The sequence below is a fragment of the Castor canadensis genome, chromosome 14, assembly GCF_047511655.1.
Source record: "Castor canadensis chromosome 14, mCasCan1.hap1v2, whole genome shotgun sequence".
NCBI classification, from domain to species: Eukaryota; Metazoa; Chordata; class Mammalia; order Rodentia; family Castoridae; genus Castor; species Castor canadensis.
Window position 1 is genome coordinate 106,727,952 of NC_133399.1, and position 23,891 is coordinate 106,751,842.

General features: G+C 36.2%; 1 protein-coding gene across 2 annotated transcripts in view; it reads left to right on the forward strand.

Moving 5' to 3' along the window:
* Fzd3 (frizzled class receptor 3) overlaps positions 1-23,891 on the forward strand; it is a 66,274-nt gene that overhangs the window by 36,639 nt on the left and 5,744 nt on the right. For both annotated transcript variants that reach the window (XM_020178558.2, XM_074055242.1), the window contains exons 5-6: positions 12,534-12,682; positions 14,856-15,089. In XM_020178558.2, coding sequence (XP_020034147.1) covers positions 12,534-12,682; positions 14,856-15,089 — 383 coding nt within the window. The remainder of the gene's footprint in view (positions 1-12,533; positions 12,683-14,855; positions 15,090-23,891) is intronic.

Consider the following 23,891-nt stretch of genomic DNA (forward strand, 5'->3'; position numbering starts at 1 on the left):
TGGTTTGTTTGTTTTTTGCTGGTACTGGGGTTTGAACTCAGGACCTCACATTTGCTAGGCAGGCACTCTTTAAGTTGAGCCATGCCCTAACATTAATAGTTCATTTTTATGTGAGTTTTAGATGGCCACAGGCTTGATATAAGTAAACATTTTGTAATGAATATACTTAAAACAATAAAAACAAATCTAATGCAATATGTGTTTTTCCATTAGTATAGATTCCATTTGATAAGGAAAGGAGCTAGGGGCTCTGCCAACCTGATTCAAAGCCAAGGTCTCAAAAACAGAATTGAATTTAGGCCACCAAATAAGTAAATATGTCCTAGGTGGTTTTTTTTTATACAAGCCTTCCTCCTCCTTCCCCACTTAGCATGAGTAACTTTTTCCTGTTTAATTAAAAAATTAAGCCCCAGGGTCTTTGGTGGATTATGGCTTTAAGTAGGAGAAACAAAATAGGTAAATGCTTACCATATGATGGCTGAATAAAGCCACACTGCACCACTATTGATTAAAATTGGTGTTCTTAGAGATCAGTTGTTCACAAGACAGAATGCGGCCGTTGTAGCTAGCTAGGCTGTTGTAGGAAAAGGGAGTATAGCCAAGACAGGGCTTTTTGGAAATGCTGATCTCTCTTTGCCTGTGGTTCTCCTTCATTTCCCAGATGACAGACCAAAGGAATATGTCAGATGACTTTTTCAAGTTGTTAAGGTTGTATTTTGTAACATTGGGAAGAATGTAGTGTTTTCAGGGACATTTATAAATGAGAATACTTAAGTGTTTCTCATTTGTCCCTCTTAATATGCAAGAAACTGTTTTTAAAGTTTTTTCTTAAAAACATGTCATTCAGTTCATGATAGGACTGTCATAAAATAAACACTGAATATTGCCTTCCTTTTTCTTTATTTAAATGTTTTTCCTTAGTGGGCTTTGCCCTTCCAGCTAATATGTAACCTGTTTTACATACTTCCTACCTCAGTATTTTCTCTGTTCTCTGTGATTTATAACCAGGTAATGTGCATTCTCCCAACCCCTTTTTTCCTTCATTTATAATGGAGGATTCCTTTATGGCAATGGGTTGGCCATTCTCACCGCAGTGTCTTTGCCCATTGCCTACTTGCTGATGACAAGTAGTGACTTACTCCCTACAATGTTGGATTTAACTAAAACCTTACCATACAAAGTGTTCCATGCTGCGTTCCTGACGTCCCTTGCATAATTAAAGGCTTTGATTATTGTTCTTCTGAATTCACATTTACAAAATGAAAGGCTTATGATGAACCCATGAGAGTGCATAGACTCCAGATGAACAGGCAGTTCAATGTACTAAGTGAAGCCACTGATTTTACCAGAAGTGATTTTACCAGTTGTCATCGCTCAGGCCTGTGAGCCACAAGCACCTCCACTTCTGTGATCACTGTGATGAGATATTCCTCTGTACTACTTTGTTTACAACTTTACTGGTTTTAATTTTTAAGGCCCTCTTCCTCTTCTTTATGTTATTTAGGTGATTTACCTCTTTACATGTACAATTATTTTTCTTCAATCAATCCTCCTTTGACCATTCATTGAGTACAAGCAAAAGTGATTTGAAGCATACGTCTTACCTGTGTCATTCTTTCTGTAACCCCACTCTATCTTTACAAGGATTTTCTGAGCAAACAATATATTTATTTATTTACATACACACACATATGTATAATTATATATATAAAACTATAGGCAATGCATACTTGTAACTAGTACGATAGATGTTTTTTAAACTATGGAAGAGGAAAATAACTTTTATAGTGAAGTTAGACATAAAAATTAGTGTCTCATTTCCCCAGAAAATTTTTCCTGATTAATAGGTTCATGGGCTACTAGAAAAAAATCCTACAATTTGCCTTAGTGTCTATCAGCTTGGGGAAAAAAAAAACTGGGGTAAACAATTTCCTGATTTCAGGACTTCCCAAAACTTTCAACATACTAATACATACTCCCTCTGAGGGGTAATTATAATATCCACATTTTATTTCATCACAAAATATCTTTTTTTTTTAACAAAATAGCTTATGAATTACCTTTTAGTATCTTCTAGGACTGTAGTGCCCCATGTAACACATTTTTGAACATTTCTTAGGTATCAAGCATAGTTATGAGTATATTACATGTTTCTATGCATTTTTATGTTACATAATTTGTACTTTCATAATATGTGAAAATTGTACCTATAAAAAGTAATTTGCTGAGCCAGGCATGGTGGCACATATCTGTAATCCCAGCACTCTGAGAGTGAATTAGAATTGTGAGTTTAAGGCCAACCTGGGCTACATGTCTCAAAAAACCAAAAAAGTAGTTTGCTGTATCAGAGAATTCATATTGGAGAATATAAGGAGGGGTGTGTGTATGTGTGCAGAGTATAAATCCTAGGTATTGACTGATTTACAAAATTGTCATTGTTTTCTATATAGTCAATCATTGATCTGTTTCTGTACTTAAAATATTTATGAGATTCACTATATACTGCATATTACATCTTAATATAATTATTGATAATTTCTTAGAGCAATTTATTTATAGAAAATGTTATCTGTGTCTACCCTAATCAAATTTACACTATCTTAATGAACTTTTGGCATTCCATTCCTACATTAAAAGTTTTTCTAATTAACTATTTTGTAGATTTTATTTATTTATTTTTTTGGTGGAGACTGGAGTTTGAACTCAGGGCTTCACACTTGGAAAGCAGGTACTCTACCGCTTGTCCCACACCTTTAGTCATTTTGCTCTGGTTATTTTGGAGATGGGATCTGGTGGACTGTTTGCGCAGGCCAGCCTCAAACCTTGGTCCTCTTGATCTCAGCCTCCCAAGTAGCTTGGATTATAGGCGTGAACCACTGGCACCTGGCCATATTTTGTTGATTCTGACAATGCATACATACGGTTTTCTCCTGTTTTAAAAAAATATCTGAAATACCAAAAAAACCCAAAAACCTGTAAGACAGGGCTGGCTGTATCACTCAAGCAGACCTGCCTAGCAAGCATGAAGTCCTGAGTTCAAATCCCAGTACTGCCAGAAAAAATCATGAAACATGCTTAGAGGAAAGCCTCTACTTGTCACTGTAACCATGCTTTACATTTTACTACATATTTTTGTAGACATTTTGGCCCCTGTGGTCACTACTTTTCAGAGATAAACACTGTGCCTCCAGCAATCAACCACACCTCTACATCTCTTGCTCTTGTAAAGCCTTTTTCTTTGAGGTGTAGCCCTGTGACTTACTCTTGATTAGTAGAATGCAGTCAAGTGAGTCTGCTGACACTGAAGGGATGTCACAGGAAACCTTGGAGCCTCTTCTGGAATACTCGCTCACTAGTGAGAAGTCAGACTACCCTGAGATCGCAAGATCCTGTAAGCCCAAGCTAGTGCTGAGTTATGTGGAAAGGTTACATGAAGCAGACAGAGAGGGAGAGATCTCAGCCAGTTCCCAGCTTTTCCAGCCATCCTAGCTGAGATGACTTGAGTTGAGTGAAGAAACCATCTTGCATGTGTATGAGCTCAGTCTAACATTTAGATGAGTCTGGCCCAGCCTTCACCTGACTGCAGCTACATGTGAGAGAGCACAAGAGAGAATCACCCAGCTGAGCCCAGCCCCTTACAGGGCTGTGAAACAGAATCAGTTCTTGTTTTAAGTTGAGGAGTTTTAGTGTGGTTTCTTACCCAGTAATAGATAGCCAGCCCAATCCATAGTTACATTGGCTATGTAAGCAATAAATTTTATGTATTTATATATATATATATTATATTATATATATATGTATATATATGTATAAATATAAAATATAAATGTGATTGTATTTTTAGTCTACACCTATTTGTGTGCTGGAGCTGACTCATGCAGACTCTTGTTTTTTTGTTTTTTGGAGGTGGGGGGCGATTAGAGACAGGGTCTCACTGTGTAGCACAGGCTAGCCTCAAACTCACCATGTAGCCCAGATTAGGTTCAAACTCATGATGCTCCTGCCTCAGTTTCCCAAGTACTGGGATTGCAGGTATGCATAACCATGCCAGGGTCTTAAGAAGCAACTATGTGCAGCTCTTCATGACTCTGCATTCAGAGATGTCACATTGGTAGCTTGAAAATGATCACAGAAATTGTCAGCTGCTATAAGCCAGGGCTTCCTCACACCTGGAGCCAGTTGTTAAAACATTTACTAAATACCACTATCTATATCTTCCTCTCTTCACTTACATTATCAGTTTTGAATGACTGCTTATTTGATTATTTGAATATACCAAAATTTAAATAATCCTGTACTTTTGACTTATTACTTCTGTAGGATAGGTTTCTTAAAATAGAATTCCTCAATCAAATGCAATACATGTTTAAATATAAAGACTGTATACTAGTAAGATAATCCTGTTACCTGGCCCATCACTTATTTTTATATTTGGAATGTTCATTCTTAAAAACATTAAGCTCTCTTAAGTTTGTTTATTCTTAAATTTTCGAATGGTGGGTTTGATGGTGCACACCTGTATTGTCAGCACTGGAGAGACTAAGGCAGGAGAAACACAAGTTTGAGGCCAGCCTGGGACACATAGTGAAATCCTATCTCAGAAAAACTGAAAAACAACAATAAAAAATTTCAAAATAGGTAATATATTCAAATGGTTCAAAACCCAAAATCTACAAAAGTATATGGGAAAAGTGTCCCTTCTGTCTTTATCTGTGTTTCCCAGTTTCCCAGCACCCTCCCAAGAGTAACTTGGAATGTTACAAGGAATTTGTTTCTCCTTTCAGATATGTGCTGCATGTACAAGTCCTTTCCTTTCTGTTTCATTTCTTCAAGGTGGGTACATACTCCCCACCTTGTTTTTGTCATGTAACAAAGTATGTTGGAGATCAATACTCAAAAAGAAAAAGCTTCCTCGGTTTTGACTGAACAAATTATAGTGTTTCTATAATAGTAAAATACTATTGCAAGTGATAATTGTACACAATTTCACATGCATATGAATGTGTGTAGCATAAATTTTTAGAATTTCTTGGTGAATATAATTTTGTTAGCTCTTCCCATTTTTATCTTTTTGAGGTTTTTGGTTTACAGTCATGCCTCAGTACGTAGAAGCAGCTATTTCTCTACACCCTTGCTCACACATACTCCTGTCCAGCCTTGGCTCTTAGCTGTCTGTTAGTTTAACGATTAGAGCCGTCATGTCATCTAACTGAAACTGAATTCTGAGATTTGTGTTTCCTGGAAACTGCCCAGGTTTTGCTTATTTTTCTTTGGGTTGTAGACTTTTAATTGCAGAAGTTCTTTGTTCATAATGACATTAGAACCTTTATTTGCCATATGATTTGTATTATGTCAGCTTTTTAATTGTATTTGACCACTGTTACAGAAGTCATGGCCCTGCAGAAACGGGACTTAGGTAGTCACACTTGTCTCTTCTATGGCTTCTGGATTTTGTGTCATTGTTAAGAAAGTCACCGCCATCCCCTCCAACTTTATGGTTTCTTTTCCGGGCTTGTTTTTTAACATTTGAACTTTGGAGCTACTAGGATTTCATGTAGATATGAAATATGGGATGGCTTCAGCTCCATTTTTTCAGATGTCTGTATAGGGTCCATTTATTGAAAAATTTTTTTCTGAATTGTGTGAAATATCAGTTATATTAAATTCTAAAACTGTCAGTGCCCAGAATTGCCATTTTAATTATTAAAGTTTGAGGATATATTTGGTTTTCCATATGAGCTTTAGAATTAACTTGGCTAATTCCCAGAGAACCCTGTGAGTATTTTTATTGAAATTATGTTAAATTTAATTACTAAGTTAAGGACAGTCTACATTTTTATTTTATTTATTTTTTATTGTTTTATTATTCATATGTGCATACAAGGCTTGGGTCATTTCTCCCCCCTGCAGTCTACATTTTTATGATAGTGACCCTTTTTTAGTCAAGAACATGCTTTTGATTTCTTTTTGTTCTTTGTTTTCTGTTTTTGAGACAGTGTCTCACTAGATATCCCAGGCTGGCCTGAAACTCACAATCCTTCTGCCTCATCCTCCCAAATTCTGCCTGGGATTATAAGTGTGTACCACCATGCCTGCCTAATACCATGTTTAAGGGGAATGTGTTTTGAAGCATCTTCAAATTGATCACTTATTCTTATAAATTTATTCTTAGAGGGTTTTATTAAATCTTTTTTATTTATTTCTCTTCTTTTTTGAGATGGAGTATTGTAAATTGCTCAGGCTGGCCTTGAACTCACAGTTCCTCCCATTTTAGCTTCCCAAATAGCTAAGATTTCAGGTGCATACCACCATGCCTGGCCTTTTTGTCTCTCTCTTTTGTTACTAGGTTGTATTAGTTTGCTAGGACTATCATAACAAGATACACTGGGGTGGTTTAAACAACCAAAATTTGTAATTACAAGATCAAGATGTCAACAGAGCTGTTTTCCTCTGAAGCCTCTGACCTTAGTTTGCAGATGGCGCCCCTCTTGCCATGGTCTTTTCTCTGTTTGTGTATATCCCTTGTGTCTGTGTCTAGATTTCCTCTTATAAAGACACTAGTCAAATTGGATTAGAGCATTCCACATTATCTGATTTAACTTCGTTATCTGTTTGAAGGCTGTATCTCCAAATACAGTCCTATCCTGAGGAATTGGGCGTTTGGGCTTCAGCATATGATTTAAGTGGGGAAAATAATTCAAACAACAACAATAATGGTAAATGAAGACTTTTCTTTCTTACATCTGCTAATTTGTTGTTAACATATCTTTATCTATGTAACTATATATATATAAAACCAATTTTGCTCTTCATTTTATTTTGTACCTAACCACCTTGCTTATAATTTGTAATAGTTTTTATTCTCTTAGTTTTTCCAGGCATAAACATATTATTTGTAAATAATAATTATGTTACCTTCAAGTCTTTATAACCTTAATTTATTTCTTTGGTCTAATTGTAGTCTGAGGCTATTGAAACAAAAGGTTAAAGAGTGGTGGTAATAGTTACTGTATTCCTGATTTTAGTAAGAATATTTCTAGTGGCTTCTGGTGTTCCCATTAAGCATAATACTGGCACTTGGTTGCTATCAAGACTTTGTCTCTTTAAGGACTTAATCATGATCGATTTGTATTTTATCAAATGCTTGTTGGGCACCTATGAAGATGACCTGATCATATAATTCCCTTTGATCTAATAATGTGGAGTTTGTAAATAAATTTTTTAATGTTGAGCCATACTTGTATTCCTATATTTGGTTCTGACTTATTCTTTAAATTTACTATTGAATTCTATTTGCTCAAAAATTCATAAGTGAAACATGAATAGTTTTATTTCATGGCATCTTTAAGTACAGTTTTATCCTTGCTTATGTAAAGCATTTGAATGTTTTTCTGTTTTAGAACAATTTGGAATTATATGTTCTGTAGTGGCACTTTAGACCTGTCCTATGAAACTGGGGCATAATGCTTTGGGGGAGGAGGTTTTATTCCCTTCTTCTTTTTTTCAGTGCTGAGGATATCATTCAGGGCTTTATGCATGTTAGGCACGAGCTCTACCACTGAGCTGCATCTCTGACCCAGGAGATATAGCTCTATTTCTTCTATAATTTGTTTAAATTTTCTATCTCTTCTGGAGTCAATTTTATTAAGTTACACTTTCCTGTCATTTGTTTCCATTAGTTTTCAAGGTCATTTGCATGGAATTGAGTCAGGTAATCTCACAAGGTTCCTTTAGTTTTGCTCTGTTTGTTACTGTTTCTTTGATATTTCTTTCAGGGGAGATGTCGTTTTCTTCCCTTTGTTATTTTGATCAGACTAGAGAATTGTCTATTTTTTTTTAAATAACCAACTTTGAGTTTAATGATTAGTCTTCATTTTGTTTCATTACTTAATTTCTTTTGTCTTTTTTATTGATGACACAATTAATATTTCTGGTCATTTGTCTATTAATTTGATTTACATTCTCTTCTGTAAAAGTGTCATATTTTAGTAGTCAAAACTGTCATTATTTTCCTTTTATGACCTTCTATTTTCACATTACATTTTCAAAAAATACTATGTAATCATGCTATTATTAACATGTTCAATATTCTTGTCATACTCTATATTTTTTCATAGAGAGCTATGTAAGAATTATTTTTTTTTATGTGTAAGGTGGCATCTAAATTATTTTGCTTCTGAGGGGGTTGAATTGCCAACCTTCCCAATTTCATGTATTAAAACAATATACTTTTCCCCATTTATTTGAAATATCTCTTATCATATACTTTTCAAGTTCTATGAAAAATCCTGTTGATCTTTTAGGATTATATTAGATATATATTATTAAATTGGGAGATAATTGAATTGACATTTTTAAAACGTGTGTAGAAACATTTACTTCAGTTTTACTCTGTGTCCTTCAGTAGAGTTTTATTGTTTTCTTTTTATTTCCTGTTACATTTATTCCTGTTTTTGTTTTTGTTTTTTTCCATTGTAAGTGAAATTGTTTTCATTATGTTTCTTACCTGGGTTTTGATGGTATGTAAAAAACTTATTTTTTTTTTCTGTTAATCTTCTCCAGCTTACTTACTGAATCCTTCAGTTGTTTCTATTAGTTTTTCAGTTGATTGGCTTTTTTGCTAGTTGTTTATCTCGTCTCAGTATTTATTTTCTTAGTTTTGCCTCTGGAAGGATATTTTACTGATTGTGGGTACAACTTCTGGAACAGTCACTATAGTCTTACTCTTTATAGCTAGAGCTATTTAAACATGGACAAGACAACCTTGCATTTTATCAGTACTGCTGTACTAATTACATTTATGGAACTAAGTTGAGAGCAAATTCGTTCAGTAGGAAGAGTATGATTAGATGACTTCTGAGTGATTGATGAGATGGAAAGAGAGATAAGTAACCTTAAGAACTTCTATAAAGAGGGAAGTAGGGAAAGAAAAAGATAGAAGAAAGAGAGCAAGAGTAAGAGGCCAGGAACAAAAGGTACTACTGCATAGAAGTGTTAGAAACACTGGACCAGAGTAGTGACTCAGTGGTAGAGTGTCTACTTCTCAAGTGTGAAGCCCTGATTTCAAACCCAAACCCCAGTCCTACAAAAAAAAAAAAGAGAGAGAAAGAAAAAGGAAGGGAGGAAAGAGAAAGAAGAAAAAGTATACCTACAAGAAGTCATTATATTTGTTAATGGGAAGGTTATTTGTTACCTGCTGTAGTGTCTCTTTATCTGCTTCTTAATTGTGGTTCATAACTATTCTGTGGTTTCTTTAATTTGTACTTTATTCTAACAGCATGGCAGGAGCACTTGTCAAGACTTACTTGGTTGTGAAGTCTCACATAGGCTCAGTATTATTACTAAGAGTACTAGCTATCCATAAGAATTTATTGGATGATTGAAACCTAGAGGAATTTCACCATAATTTCAGGTCATGGTTATAATTTAAGTTCTGTCACTTTGAGTTTACCAGGCTAACCATAAGTATATGTCAGTAATAAATAAATATGGTGAGAAAAAAGTAAAACCTAATCCAAAAGACAGTATAAACTAATTTGTAGCATAGAAATGCAAAAATGGCTAGAGATAAAAAAACATGGGCCTATGGACTTGAGGTCTATAAATGGTTTGAGGTGACTGGGAGTTCAGAAATGAAAACATCACATGGAAGTTAGGAGACCACAGTTAGACTCACTGGTCGACAAAGTAGAAATTGTAGATGGGCTCCCCAGCTCCTGTGAAGACAACTGCTTCGTAGAAATTGTTACTCCTGTTCCTGAGGCTATGGTTTATATAAAAGAAATACTTACCTGGAGACATGGGAGGGTGAGAAGATCAGTACTTGAGCCAAACGGCAATGGCTCAGTGCTGGAATCTATAGTAGCCATGTCTGGAGTTTCCAGTCACCAATGCGAAACCTGTTCTTCAACTAGGACCCCACTGGTGAAGGCAAACAAAAAGGCATGAGACCCGGTAAAAAAGAGACGGAGAAAGGGAGGAGAGAGAACTCTCTCACTCAAGGCCTACGAACTAAAACTCCCAAAACATTATTTTAAAAAGGAAAAAGCTAAACCTAGAAAGACATTCAACAAAATAAGCAATCAGAAGACAGATTCACTCTCAGATGAAATAAAATAGACCGATTTTTATTAAACATTTTAAATAAATATGGCTAGTGTTCTCCAAAAGATAGGCAGTAAAATCATTTTAAAAGAAGTTATGATGAATAAGTAAACATGAAATCAAAATATACAAGTATAAGAACTGATTAGGCGTCTTAGAAATGAGATATGAAGTTACAGAAATTTAATCATAGATAGAATGGACCCTAAAAATAGATACGGTTGAAGAGGGAATTCATGTTGAAAATTTGTTGTAAAGAGTTTACAGAACTCTTCAGAGAATGCAGACCACAGAGAGACAAAAATATCCAAAATTATGACATTATGGAGATAGGAGACGTTAAGGCATAGATGGAACTTCAGTGTTCATTGAATAAGATTTACAGAAGGAGAGGCTCTAAGAATGACTAACAAGCAGTAACCAAAGAGATAATGGCCGAGAATTTCTCAGAGTTGGAAATGTGGGTTCTTAGATTAAAAGTACAATCTCAGTATGAAACAGGATACATAAAAGTCAACTACATTGATAAATATTAGTGTACTATAAAACAAAAAAAATAAGGTAAACTTAAATGCTACCAGAGAGAAAAAATAATCTCCAGAAGGGTGTCAGCTAGGCACTTTTCAACAGCAACAATAAGAGCTTGAAGACAATGAACTTTAAAATGTTGAGAGATAACTATGCCAGTAACCTACCATTCAAGATTTAAGGTAAAATAAAGATATTTTCAGACCAAGACTTTAATATTTCTATGGCATATCCTGTTTGAAAGGGCATCTTAAAGGGCATCCTTTTAGCAAGAAAAGGGGACCCAAAGGCAGGACAGGGTGTATTTTTTTTGGCAGAATTAATTAGCAATGATAAAAATAATTGCTTTTGTAAAAGTTACTCTGAATATCTGGGAAATACTAAGAAAGGTAGGTAAAGATGGAGCACTGTCTTGTGAGGAAGAAAATGGAGATACTGAATAATTTTGACTGTAATTTCTTTCTAATAAAACCAAATTCAAGTATAAGTTTCAAATATTTTGTGTGTCTGTATTTTTTGAGTACCTACTATGTGTCAGGCACTGCTCTAGGACCTTAGGAGTAAACATTTAGGGGCTGGACTCTATCTTCATTGAGTTTCCCTTTTAGTAATGGGGAACTACATGCTGCTTTAAAAAGGCACAGCTAACCCAGGCAGACACTTGAAAGAAACAGACTGGCAAATAAGAAAAATTATGTACGTGAAAAAAATGCTGGTGTGGACAACAAAAAAGCTGACATGGAAATACTAATGTTAGACAAAATACGTTTTAAAGGTGAAGAGCATTAATAAAGTGAAATGAGTCGCTAGCACATTCCTGAATTTATAACTACACGGAATTAAAAGTGAAATGACAGGATTAGAAGGAGAATTGACAGGTTCACAGTCATGTGAGGGATTTCGGGCATGTTTCTATTAAAACTGATAGGTAACCAATACGAAAATTAGTCAATTGTAGATCTGAAGAACATGGCTAATAAATTGGGTCTAATACATATAGAAATTTTTAAACCAACAATAGAGTGTATGTGTTATTTTATTTTATATGCATTATTTTAGAGCACACAGGAATACTTAAAAAAATTGTGTAGAAAAAATTTTAAAAAGAAAAAAAATTATGTTCTAAATCACACAAGCCCATATATATTTTTTGGTCATTTATTTTTTGATACTGGGGATTGAACCTAGGGCCTTGCGCATCTAGGCAAATGCTCTACCACTGAGTCAGCCCTCATCTCCAAAATTTAAGGTTACCAGAATCATATACACAATATTCTCTGACCATAGTATACTTGAAACAAACAATGAAAAGAAACTTTTAAAAAATGCATCTGACTGAAAACTAGAAAATGTACTTGTAAAAGAGAGAGCTTGAAAGCAGCCTGTAGTGTCCACATGAAGTATAAAGAAGGAAGGATGTTTTAACAAGAATAAGAAAGAGGCTGGGGTTGTGCTAGTGGTAGAGAGCGAGCCTTGCGGGCACAAAGCCTTGGGTTCTATCCTCAGCGCAGGGGAGGGGATGTGGGGAGATAAGAACACAATAAAATGGAAGGGAAAACTCAATATCTTCCTAATTGTGAAATTGGCCAAGGAAATGGTATATTATTTCACCCTCTGTTCCTGTTAATGGTTTGTTTTCTAAGTTAGCAAACTTTTTCTTTAGTAAATGTCTAATGTCAGCCATTAAGAGAAATACTGTGCTCAATACATAGAGTATAAGTTGATTATTAAATTTTCAGGGGTATATCTTTTCCATAAAATAAAAAATACCTAAAGAGCCTTATAAATGAAAAATATTAAATTCGTAGAATTACTATTGTTTATCTTACTTAAAAATTATATAATTGCCTTTAACAGAAGGTTCTTTGTGTGTATTTAAGATTTTTTTTTCTTCCCTGTAGGTTACTCAGATGAGTCGTCCAGACCTTATTCTCTTTCTGATGAAATATCTGATGGCTCTCATAGTTGGCATTCCCTCTATTTTTTGGGTTGGAAGCAAAAAGACATGCTTTGAATGGGCCAGTTTTTTTCATGGTCGTAGGAAAAAAGAGTAAGTTAATCAATTGTTAATGCTCATAAACTTCACATTTATGTAGGTGTTTTGGGTTGCTTGTTAAAACAGCTTGGATTTGGAAGAGCATTCAAGCAAGGTTGTGATTTTGAAGCCAGGCACAGTGATGTGCTATTGTAATCACGGGACTTGGGATGATCTAAACTCCACTGCCAGCCTGGACTATATACCAAGACCCGGTCTTAAAAACTAAGGACTGGGGATGTAGCACAGGGATAGAGTGCTTGACTAGTTGAGCATTTGATCCCTAACACCTCAGAAAAATAAGTAAAGACTGTAATTTTTGTTAGCAGCCATCAGTTATTATTGGCACAGTAGAATGTCTTAGTTAAAAACTAAAAACTAGCCAGACATGGTGGAAGAAGCCTGTAAACCCAGCTAGTTGGGAGACTGAGACAAGAGGATTACAAGTTCAAGGGTAGCCTGGGCCACATAGTGAGAGCCCATCACAAAAATATAAAGGCAACTAAGAGCTAATTTTGAGAAGATAGCCCAGTAGAACCATGCCTAGAGTTTATTCCTTTAGGCATGAATTCAGAATATTGGGGGAAAAAAGCTACCCTTTATTTAAAACTCCAAATTATTTTCTTTAAAAACAAATGAATACTTTTCTACCCATTTTTACTTAGTCTTTCTGATTTTCCTGTGAAGGTTTATGCATCCTCATCTCTGATGAGAAAACTAAAAGATGTAAGTCCCTGGCCAAACTCACACAGGTCTTTAATGTTAACTTGAACTTCTATTTGCAATTGTCCAGCATTCTCCCAAGTATACCAAAAGTGATACGAAAAAACAGATTGTTATTCCATCTAATTTAGTACATGCTGAAATGTTATGCCCTTAACTTACTTCTTTTGTCTAACTGTAGTCTGGCGCTGCTGAAACAAGGTTAGAGTGGTGGCAGTTGATAGTGTTGTATTCCTGATTATAATAAGAATATTTTTAGTGGCTTTTGCTGTTCCCATTAAGCATGCTTCTGGCTTTGGGATTGACATAGATAGATTTTCTCTCTGTAAGCATTCAGTTTCATTATCTATTTATATTTTATCATAAATTTTGAAAATCAAGAATTACATTAGGAGGAGCAAAGGAGAATGCATGTAAAGTTCTTAACAAATATGATGTCTTCAGGCCTTTCAACAAGCAAAATTAACAATCCCTTTGTACACTTTCTCAAGTACTATCTCAGTATATGGTCCAGTTTTTACATGCTTGAGTTACATTCTTAATCAAATTGTTTAATTTTAACTGATTCTCATAACTTTCATGAGTCAAGACACTGATCTTTACAACTATTTAGTTAGATCTTTTATTAATTTAGTACTGCTTTGTTCACCACCATAAATATTTATCTACTTTTAACTCTTTTACTCCTGAAAATAACTTGTCCCCTTAAATTTTTTCTCTTAAGCCTTAATATGCCCCTTAAATTCTTAATTGTATGCTTGCTTAAAATAATTTTTCATATTATTTTGTTCTAATGGTGGCATTCATGTTTATTCCAGCCTTAGACAACTATTTCTGCCACAAAATCAACTTTAGCCTTAAAACAACAGTTCTTACAAGTTTAAACATGTTGTAGACAAGTTATTATGAAACCTTTACTACCATAAACCATGCAAGAAAGCAGCATTTCTATTTCACAATTATATCTTTGTAATATTTTGGTGTCTGAGAATCATAAGTTTCTTTAGCTGAAAGGGACCTAATTACATTGGCTGGATGTGGTGGCACATGTCTGTAATCACTACTCAGGAGGCTCAAACAGGAGGATCATTAGTTTACGCCAGCCTGAACTATCTCAAAAAAAGAAAGAAAGAAAAAAAAAGATGAAATTGTATAGATGAGGAAAATGAAGGGAAAAAGGAATAGTGGCTTGCCTAAGGTCATATATGTGTTGGTAGAGTTGTAACCAAAGTCCTGATTTCCTTATTCTAACACAGGCCTCTTTCCATTACTACTTTATGGGACAGAGTGACAGGATTTTTGTTATATTCTTTCCTGTATCAACAGTGTCACCTTAAATCAGTCTTACAGACCTAATTTAGAGAGCAGTTAATTCTAAGAATAGCATCAGCATTGCATAGCATCATTGTTTATTGGTCTGCAGGGATGTTAATCTGAATCTTCAACTTACCATTGCATTGTCTAGGATAGTGAATGAGAGTCGGCAGGTGCTCCAGGAACCTGACTTTGCTCAGTCACTCCTGAGGGACCCAAATACTCCCATTATAAGGAAATCAAGAGGAACTTCCACTCAAGGAACATCCACACATGCTTCCTCAACTCAGCTGGCTATGGTGGACGACCAAAGAAGCAAAGCAGGGAGTGTCCACAGCAAAGTGAGCAGCTGTCACGGCAGCCTTCACAGGGCACGTGATGGCAGGTGAGTTCTGTGCATGACTCAGTCTATTTCGTGTGTTCATTTATGCTCATACAGCTTAAGAAAGAAGAACAGCCAATTCTGAAACAGAAGTTGAACATCACTAAGCCTTTGGAACATTTCTAGGTAGAGTTGTCCCAGATAATAGGACTTGAAATCATTTTAGGGTACATGCCTAAAATCCCAGCTACTCAGGGTAGAGATTGGAAGGATCATAATTTGAGGCTAGCCCAGGCAAAAAATTAGACCCCCCATTTCAATAAAAAAGTCAGGCTTAGTGGCATATGTGTATGGTCCCAAATGCACAGAAGGCATAAGTAGGAGAATCAAGATCCAGGCCAACCTTCAGCAAAAACACATGACCCTATCCAAAAAAATAATAAAGCAAAACAGAATTGGGGGCATGCTTCAAGTGGTAGAGTGCCTGCCTAGCAAGCATGCAACCCTAAGTTCAAACCCCAGCACCACTGAAAAAAAAAAAAAACACTGTAGATTTTAGATTTATGCAAAAGCAACAAGGAGTCCTTTTAGGGTATTGCGTGAGAAGAAGACAAGATGGAAATAAACTAATTTAGCAGACAGTTATGGATTACCTATTATGGTACAGAGCTGGACTTCACAAATACAAAGATGACTTACACATGAGCTTTGGGTGACCTGAAGATTGCTAGTCAAGCCCTCTACCACTTGAGCTATGCCCTTAGTCCTTTTTGCTCTTAGTTTGTTTTTCAGATAGGGTCTTGAGCTTTTGCCCAGCTGGCTTCAGACGGTGATCCTCCTAGCCTTCCTTCTCAGTCACTTGGATTATAGGTATGAGTTACCAAGCCCAGCCAACATGAGTTTTGCTCTTAATAAATTCCCAGTCTATTTAGAAGGATAATATATTCAGTGTTATAGTTAAGAATGTGGATCTGAACTTTTGTAGATGTCACAGTGTACCTCTAGTACAACAATGATAAAAATAAATAAAGTTAGAAAAATAAATAGAATGTGGGTCTAGAGTGATCAGCCTCAGTTTCTTATGTATAAAGTAGAAATACTAATAATATCTACCTCTTTAGTAATATCATAAACATTAAATGAGATAACATATCTAATTACTCAGAACAGTGCCTGTCTCAATGAACACCTGATACCAATTTCTGTTATTGCAAATGAACTGTAACGCTGCTGTAGCATTAAAGCAGCTACAGACAACATGTAGTCAAGTGGGAGTTTCTGAATTCCAATAAAACTTTATTTACAAAATCAGGAGAGGTGGCACATTTGGCCATTAGGCCATACCTGGCCAGCTTTTGTTTTCTAATGCAGTAAAACCATAGGGGAAGGAGTGCTCAATTCTGGTGGTGAGGGAGTGTTTCAAAAAATACTTTCACATGTTTGTAACCCCATCTACTCAGCAGGCAGCAGTAGGAAGATCAATGTCTGAGGGTAGTCTAGGCAAAGTTAGTGATTACCCTATCTGAAAAACAAACTAAAGCAAAAAGACTGGAGCGTGGTTCAAGTGGTTGAGTGCCTGCCTGCCCAGCAAGCACAAGGTCCTGAGCTCAATCAAGATAGGGAGGGAGGAAGGGAAAGAAGGAAAGAGAGAGAAAGAGAAAACCTTACAGAAAGAATGTTTGAGAGAAGTCTGGCTGTGGGCTTCTTACTAAATTTGAGGGTTTAAGGCATTAGAATTAGAACTGATCCCCAGTACTGCCAAAAAAGGAAAAAAAAAAAAAAAAAAAAGAAGAAAAAGAAAATGCTTAGGAACTTTGCAGTTGTTTATTTGGGAGATGATGAAGACTTACCAAAGGGTAGTAGCAGTGGGAGGAGAGGAAGAGCTGACCTGAAAGATACAGAAAGAAGTGAGTGGGGTTAATGATATATTAATATTTGCAGCTAGAAAAAATAATTCACCAAAGATTTTCTTTCCTTAAGATTTCTACTTTGGGAAACCAAAAAAATGAAAACTCTAATACCTAAAATTGGAAATATTCTACATTCACTTAAAAAACATCTGTTTCTATGGTTGTCCTGTATCCTGACAGTCTCAATCCAACCTTCTCTTAGTTTTCTCTTAGTGTCGATTCCTATATTCTGACTGTGACCTGGTTTCTCCTCTCAACTTGCCTTCTAGCTTGGTCTGCTATCCTGCATTTTAAAAAGCAGCAATCTTTCTTTGACTTTGTTATATCTTCTTTTATCTGTTTTTTTCTTTGCCTCTCCAGATTTTTAAAAATGAGATGCATATTTTAATACTGCCTTTCTATCAATTCCATTCTTCATCCTTTGTAAATCTAGTCTGTTTTTCTCTTCCTTACTTACTTGAACTATTTGTGCCCTCTGACATTACTGATAACCTCTTTTTAACCACATTCAAAAATTCTTTTCTCCTCCTGTCTTCATTACTTCCACTTAGCAGTCCTGTATAAGATACATGCTTCATAGTGTTAGGGATGCAGAGATCGAAGACAAAAAACTAAACAATCTCTTACAATATACATTTATGTACAATACCATCTCCATCATGGAAAATCAGAGACATTTCCCAAGAGATGGTGCTTCTACTTGAAATAGGATTCAGAGGAAACACTCGGGAATGAAAGACAAGGGAACAGCATATGCAGAGGAAGGAGAACAGGCAGGCAGTTAGGTACCTGGATGTGGCTGAGCACCCAGTGTTTGGGTATGTGTGTTTGGGCAATGCTGAGAAATGTGGACAACTTTTTTTTCCTGACAGCAGTGAGAAACTATTATAGGATCTGAGCATTGGAGTGACACTTGAATTTTAGGAGAATCACTTAACAACCAGTATAGGAAAGGAGATTATAAGTAATCTCTATTTAGGGCTCCTAACTTAAGATACTAATTAGGAGGGAGAGAAGTCTTCTGCGATAAATCTTATCATTTGCCTCCCTCCATGAACTCTTAGCATTGACATTTGACATTATTGACCTCATCTTTTTCAATGATGAGTGGACAGTTATTATAAAACAACGCCTATGCCTGTTACATTCCATGTGCATATCTAGAAGAAAGGTGGGCAATTTCTACATTCTAGGATCATATAACCTTATAGAAAAGGTAGGACTTACTAATATGAACCAATTACATAAAAGCTTAAACCAGGACATAATTTAAATAGTGTTAAAGATGATAGACTTTGTAGACCTGTAAGAAAGAGGAAAATTAAATTGGTCCATGAAAATATCTATAGAGAGAAAAAGAGTGAACAAATGGTAAAAGTTAAGTTCATATTGAGAAGAGAATTTCTGAGGGCAGTTAAAGATAGATTTCTTCCATTGTAATCTAAGTGGAATTGAAGCATAAGTTATGATGATTTTATAACCATCAGTACAAGGTAGTTGGTGGTTGAAATGGTGAGATTTAATTCCTTGAGTCATAACAAGAAAAAAAGCACAAGATTTTAGTAAATACAGCAATAATAAAGAATTGTGGACAAAAAAAAAGAATTGTGGACATATGATTCAGAAAAAGTGCTTATAGACATATGAAGACATATGTGAAGGAATTTATAAAAAATACACGTCCTGAAAACCAGAGTGTACACTATGATTCCCAGTAATGCCTTTCCTACACTTTGCTCAGTCAAAATCATATGCATCATGTAAGGCCTGGGTAATTCCAGTTTGCATAGTAGTCAACTTACTGCTTTTTATCTTTATCATTCTTTTGGTTATGATCTAATTTCAGGAGAGTTGTCTTCCTTCAGCTAAGTTTACAGCTGCCTGTAAATGTAACTAGTGACATACATCCCTGTATTCCTCCTCAATAATGCAGCACAGTACTAGGTATGTAGATAGTAGGTGATGAGCAATCTATCAAATAGATAATGACTTTAGAATAATGTGGGTGTTTCTCAGAAATTTAGGGTCCAGAGCTACAGTGACAACCTCTTGAAGGCATCCTGTAGTGTGGTACATAAATACTCAAACTGTAGGACCTTTTGCTATCCTCACAACTGTAGGCAGATTTGAGAGATCCCAGGACTGCATTGAATCTAAAATTTTAAACGAGGATTTTCATCCAGAGGCCTCTCATGAAGACTTCTTTCTGCTGCAGTCAGTTGTTAACTTTGCATGTGAGCACTCTTTTGGACATCTCATCGTCATCTTAAGGGAGTTGTCCAAGACTCACTGTGGTGCAGATGGCTTGGATAGTCATTGATCTCTGTTGTGGACACCCAGACATACATGTCAGCCTCACAGAAGAAGCCAGTGGTAGTTAGATGGGAGGATGGGCAGAAGAGAAAATAGATGAATAGCTAGGTGGAGGTTTGGGAATGAGTGATGAGGTTGTTAACGTGTGAATTGAAAAGGGAAAGCTACAAGTGAATAATGAGATACTAGTAGAACTACCATTAATTTAATAATGGGAGAAAATAGTGTGGAGAAACAAAAATCATCTTTGACTTTTTTTTCATTTTGACTTTAGGATGCATGTTTTGGGGATTTTCTTTTTGGTTTTCTTTTCTTTCTCTTTTTCAGTTTTTGGGATTGAACCCAGGGCCTCAAGCATGATGGGCAAGCACTTTGCCACTTGAACCATGCTCCACCCCTTTTGTTTGTATTTTGCTTTGGAGATATGACCTCACTGATTTTGCCTCAGATCCTCCTGCCTCCTCCTCCTGAGGTTTTTTGGCTTTTTGAGACAGGGTCTGGCTATGTTGCCCAGCTGGCCTCAAAGTCTCGATTATCTCATCCTCCTAAGTGCTGGGATTGCCTACATGTGCCATCATACCTGCCCATACTATCTTTTTAACAACCTAAGCAAAATAACCATCCTAATTGTTTTTGCCTAAGGTTATGTTAAAATGAATGTATTGTGTAGTACAATGAGTGACATTGGTTTAAATGACTTTCAAAAGATAAATTTGGCAGTTCCTACATATATATTTGAGATTAAATATAATAATTAAAAGTTTTGGCATTTATAATTTAAAAAAAAAATTTAACTTTTAAAATCACTTTAGGGATTGAACTCAGAGCTTGCACTTGCTACCAAGCCCTCTACCACTTGGGCTACACCCCTAGTCTTTTTGCTTTTAGTTTGTTTTCAGAGAGGATCTCATACTAACTTTGCCTTAGCTGGTCTCAGGCCACCTCCCAAGCAGCTGTGTCTTACTAACTTTTGCCCAGGCTTTACTCAAATAGTGACCCTCCTGTCCCAGCCTCCCGAGTAGCTGGGATTTATAGGTATGTGTCATCATCCCTGGTTGTTTATGAGATAGGGTCTCACCGACTTACCTGAGCTGTCCTAGAGCCAAGATCGTCCTATCTCTGCCTTTGGAGTAGCTGGAATTACAGGCAGGTACCACCAAACCTGGCACTTAAATTTATTTTTGTATATAGTTAGCTCCTAATTATCCAAGGGCAGGGTTTTCATATTTAAGAATTTTTGTGGCTAGTCATGTACATTACTTAATTAGACATTAATTACTCAATAAGATATTTTTTCTATTAAAACTGTACTGAGTTCTATTTCTAACTCAAAGTTTAGATTTGGAAAATATACAATTTATATTTTAAAATGATTTGGTTTTATTTTTATTTTTGGCAGTACTAGAGATTAACCCCAGGGTTTGCAAGGCAAGTGTTCTATCAATGAGCTAGGTCCCCAGGCCTCCCTTGCCTTTTATTTTTTTGGTGGACTGGGGTTTGAACTCAGGGCTTCATGCTTGCAAAGCAGACACTCTACCACTTGAGCCACACATCCACTCCATTTTGCTCTGGTTATTTTGGAGATGGGGTCTCTCGAACTGTTTGCTGAGGCTACCCTTGAGCCTTAGTCTCCCAAATCTCAGCTTCCTAAGTAACCAGGATCACAGAGGTGAGCCACCAGTGTGCAACCCATTTTTATTTTTTGAGACATGGTCTTGCTAAGTGTCCAAGGCTGACCTTGAACTTGCTATGTAACCCAAGCAGGCCTCAAACTTGAAATCTCCTGCCTCAGCCTCCCAGGTAGCTGGGTACTACTGTGCCCAGCCTGCTTATATTTTTAATTCCTTTTCTATCATTGCTAGAATACTGCATAGTTTGCTCTTTTTACTTGCCATATTTATTTGAAATAGATACTTATGAAACCATTGAGAGCTGAAAGATCCCCGTTCAGCTGACAGATCAAATATGAAAATTTGAAAAGATCTTCCACTTGTTTGAGGACAGTAATCACTGTGCAAAATAATAATTGTTAAAGAAAAATAACAAACCCATTGTGAAATATTTTCATTTGTAAACACTAATTATTTTACCAAAATACGCAGTACAAATTTAAAACTGTGTAGGTTCAAAATGTGAAATGTCTTTTAATAAATAAGAATTAAATATTCTTACCCATTAACATGATAAATTTTAAAAACATTTAAATATACCTCTTTTCTTTCTATTTTATTTGCTTTACTCAAACTGGAAACCAAGATGTGCTTTAAAAAAATTTTGTTTTCAGGGCTGTGGGTATGTATACTGCAAGTGGTAGCGTACTTGCCTAGCAAGTGTGAGGCCCTGAGTTCCAACTTCAGTACCTCAAAAAGTTTTTTCAAAGGACTCCTCAATTTTTAAATTCTGTAATCTAATGAAAATGTCCTTTGACAAGCACTTCCATAAAACTAAAAAGAGTACCTCAGTAGTATTCGTGAATCTTTGATGCACATTGAGTCATGAAATTTGTTATAATCATTATTCTGAAAGAATGGTAGGTGAATGCTTTTCGACAGCCAGTAACTTCAGCTGCTTATGATGACTATTTGTAAAAAAAAAAAAAAAAAAAGTTGCTGGGGATTAAAAAGTTGCTGGACGATTCCCTGCCTGACATGCCAAGGTCCTGGGCTTGATCCCCACCATTAAACAAACAAACAAAAAAAATGTTAAATATTATGAGTCCCCACCTCCATCTCCCCTCCATCCCCCTTCCTTCCTTTTGCTGTGCTGGAGATCAAACCTAGAACCTTTCAAATGCGAGGCCAGTGCTCTACCCCTGAGCTATATCCCTAGTCCCTGGTTTTTTGAGAGGATCTCACTGTGGCTCAGGCTGGTCTTGAACTTGTCTTCCAGAGGGTCGGATTACAGATAGGTGACACCATGCAGGCTCTGTTTATTTTTAGAAATATTACTTAAAATATATTTGGGCCTCTCACTCCAGTATTGCAAAAACAAACAAAATCGTGTATTTGTTAAAATTTTAAATTATACTCAGTTTTCTTTGTGTTTTACTATCCTAAATTAAATATATTTTACCAAAGAGTGTATTATGAATGTATGAACAAAAGGAGGTATTTTAGGCAAATATTTCTTAAGGCACGAGGGATTAAAAGATAAAATATGGTTCTTACCCTGAAAGAGCTCACCATTAAGCCGGAAAGACTGATAAATAGCATGCTAGCTATATAAACAAAGGATTAATAAAAAATTGTAATAGGTTTTTGTGACCTTGACTGACCTTGAGCTAATAATTTCTCATTCCTTATAGCAGAAAAATTTTTAATATTCTTGCCTCTGATGGGGCTTAATGAGTCAGAATTGCAACAACAGAAAATTTAATAGCTGCACTACTGCCTTTCAAGACAAGAATAGCAATGGAAGAGGCCGCCTGCACTAAGCAGTATAGCCCAGCTGATGTGCTCTCTTGGGCTGGGGAGTAGAGAGAATTTGCTGTTGCAAAAATTTAGGTTACAGAATGTTAGGGTGTAACTTCCAAGTAGATGTTGCTTCTTCACAGCTTCCAACCCTAAGGAGAGTAATTAATAATTAAGATCGTTTACAAGTGGTTAATTCAGCTGGTAACTGGGCTAATGGAAAGCTGCATGGGCGTTATTGCTTGCCAGTTCATCCGCTTTTGGGGGGAAGCGGGAGAGGGGAGGTTGTTTCATTGTTTCTTCCCTCTTCCAGTCCTGGTCTCAGTACAATTTGAGTTTGCACTGCTGATTATAACCAATCTAACAGGCTGCTAGGGGCAGTGTCACATATCTGCTATTGTTCTTCCTTTCCCTGAAACAATCCTATTGCCCAAGAGTTATTTGAATGAGAAAATTACCTATTGCTCCAAATCATTCAGCCTTCATTTTAGTTGTGCCCTTTTGTAGGGAAGAGGCCTTAATTCTGAACCTGAGTGGATTATCTCCCCTCCTTTGTTAGCCATGGCAGGTAATGCTGGTACCAGACTGGATTGTTGTTCTCCAGGTTCGTGGCCGGTGCAGTCAATGAATGAAGGCACTGGACAAGCGGTTAGGAGTTAAACAAGTTCACGTCAGACCAGGAGTTAAGAGTAAAGCAAACACAAGGTGTATTGGAAGGATGGCAAAGCACTCTAATGGGTGGGACTTAGCAAAAGAGCTAAACCAAAGAATGGCTGAAGTTCATGAGATTATATAGAGACTACTTAGGCACCCTCCCCACTCTACCTTTGACACTGTGGCTATAATTGACTGTCTAATTTTTGGTTCAAGAAGGTCTCATTATTCCATCCTGTCCTTGAGGCTTATCACCTAACGTCTTATGACTATTGCTCATTATTCTGGTGAGACCCCTTTCTTTGTTTATCTTGGGAAAGTTTGCTGTGTCACTCTCTGTTAGGGGTCTATATTTCATCCCTTCAGACTTCTGCCTTTAGGAATGTTTTATCTTGGTTTCCTTGTCTAGGAGGAGAAACTGCTGTGCCTTTGCACCTGTGAGCGAAGCTGGTTTCTCAGTCTTCCTAAATGTTTTGCTTTTAAGTATGCCTTCCTATCTCCTTTATCTAAAACACAGTTACTTCTGCCATTTTATTCCCCTCATGTTTGTCCCCTTACAATGCCACAGCATTAATGAA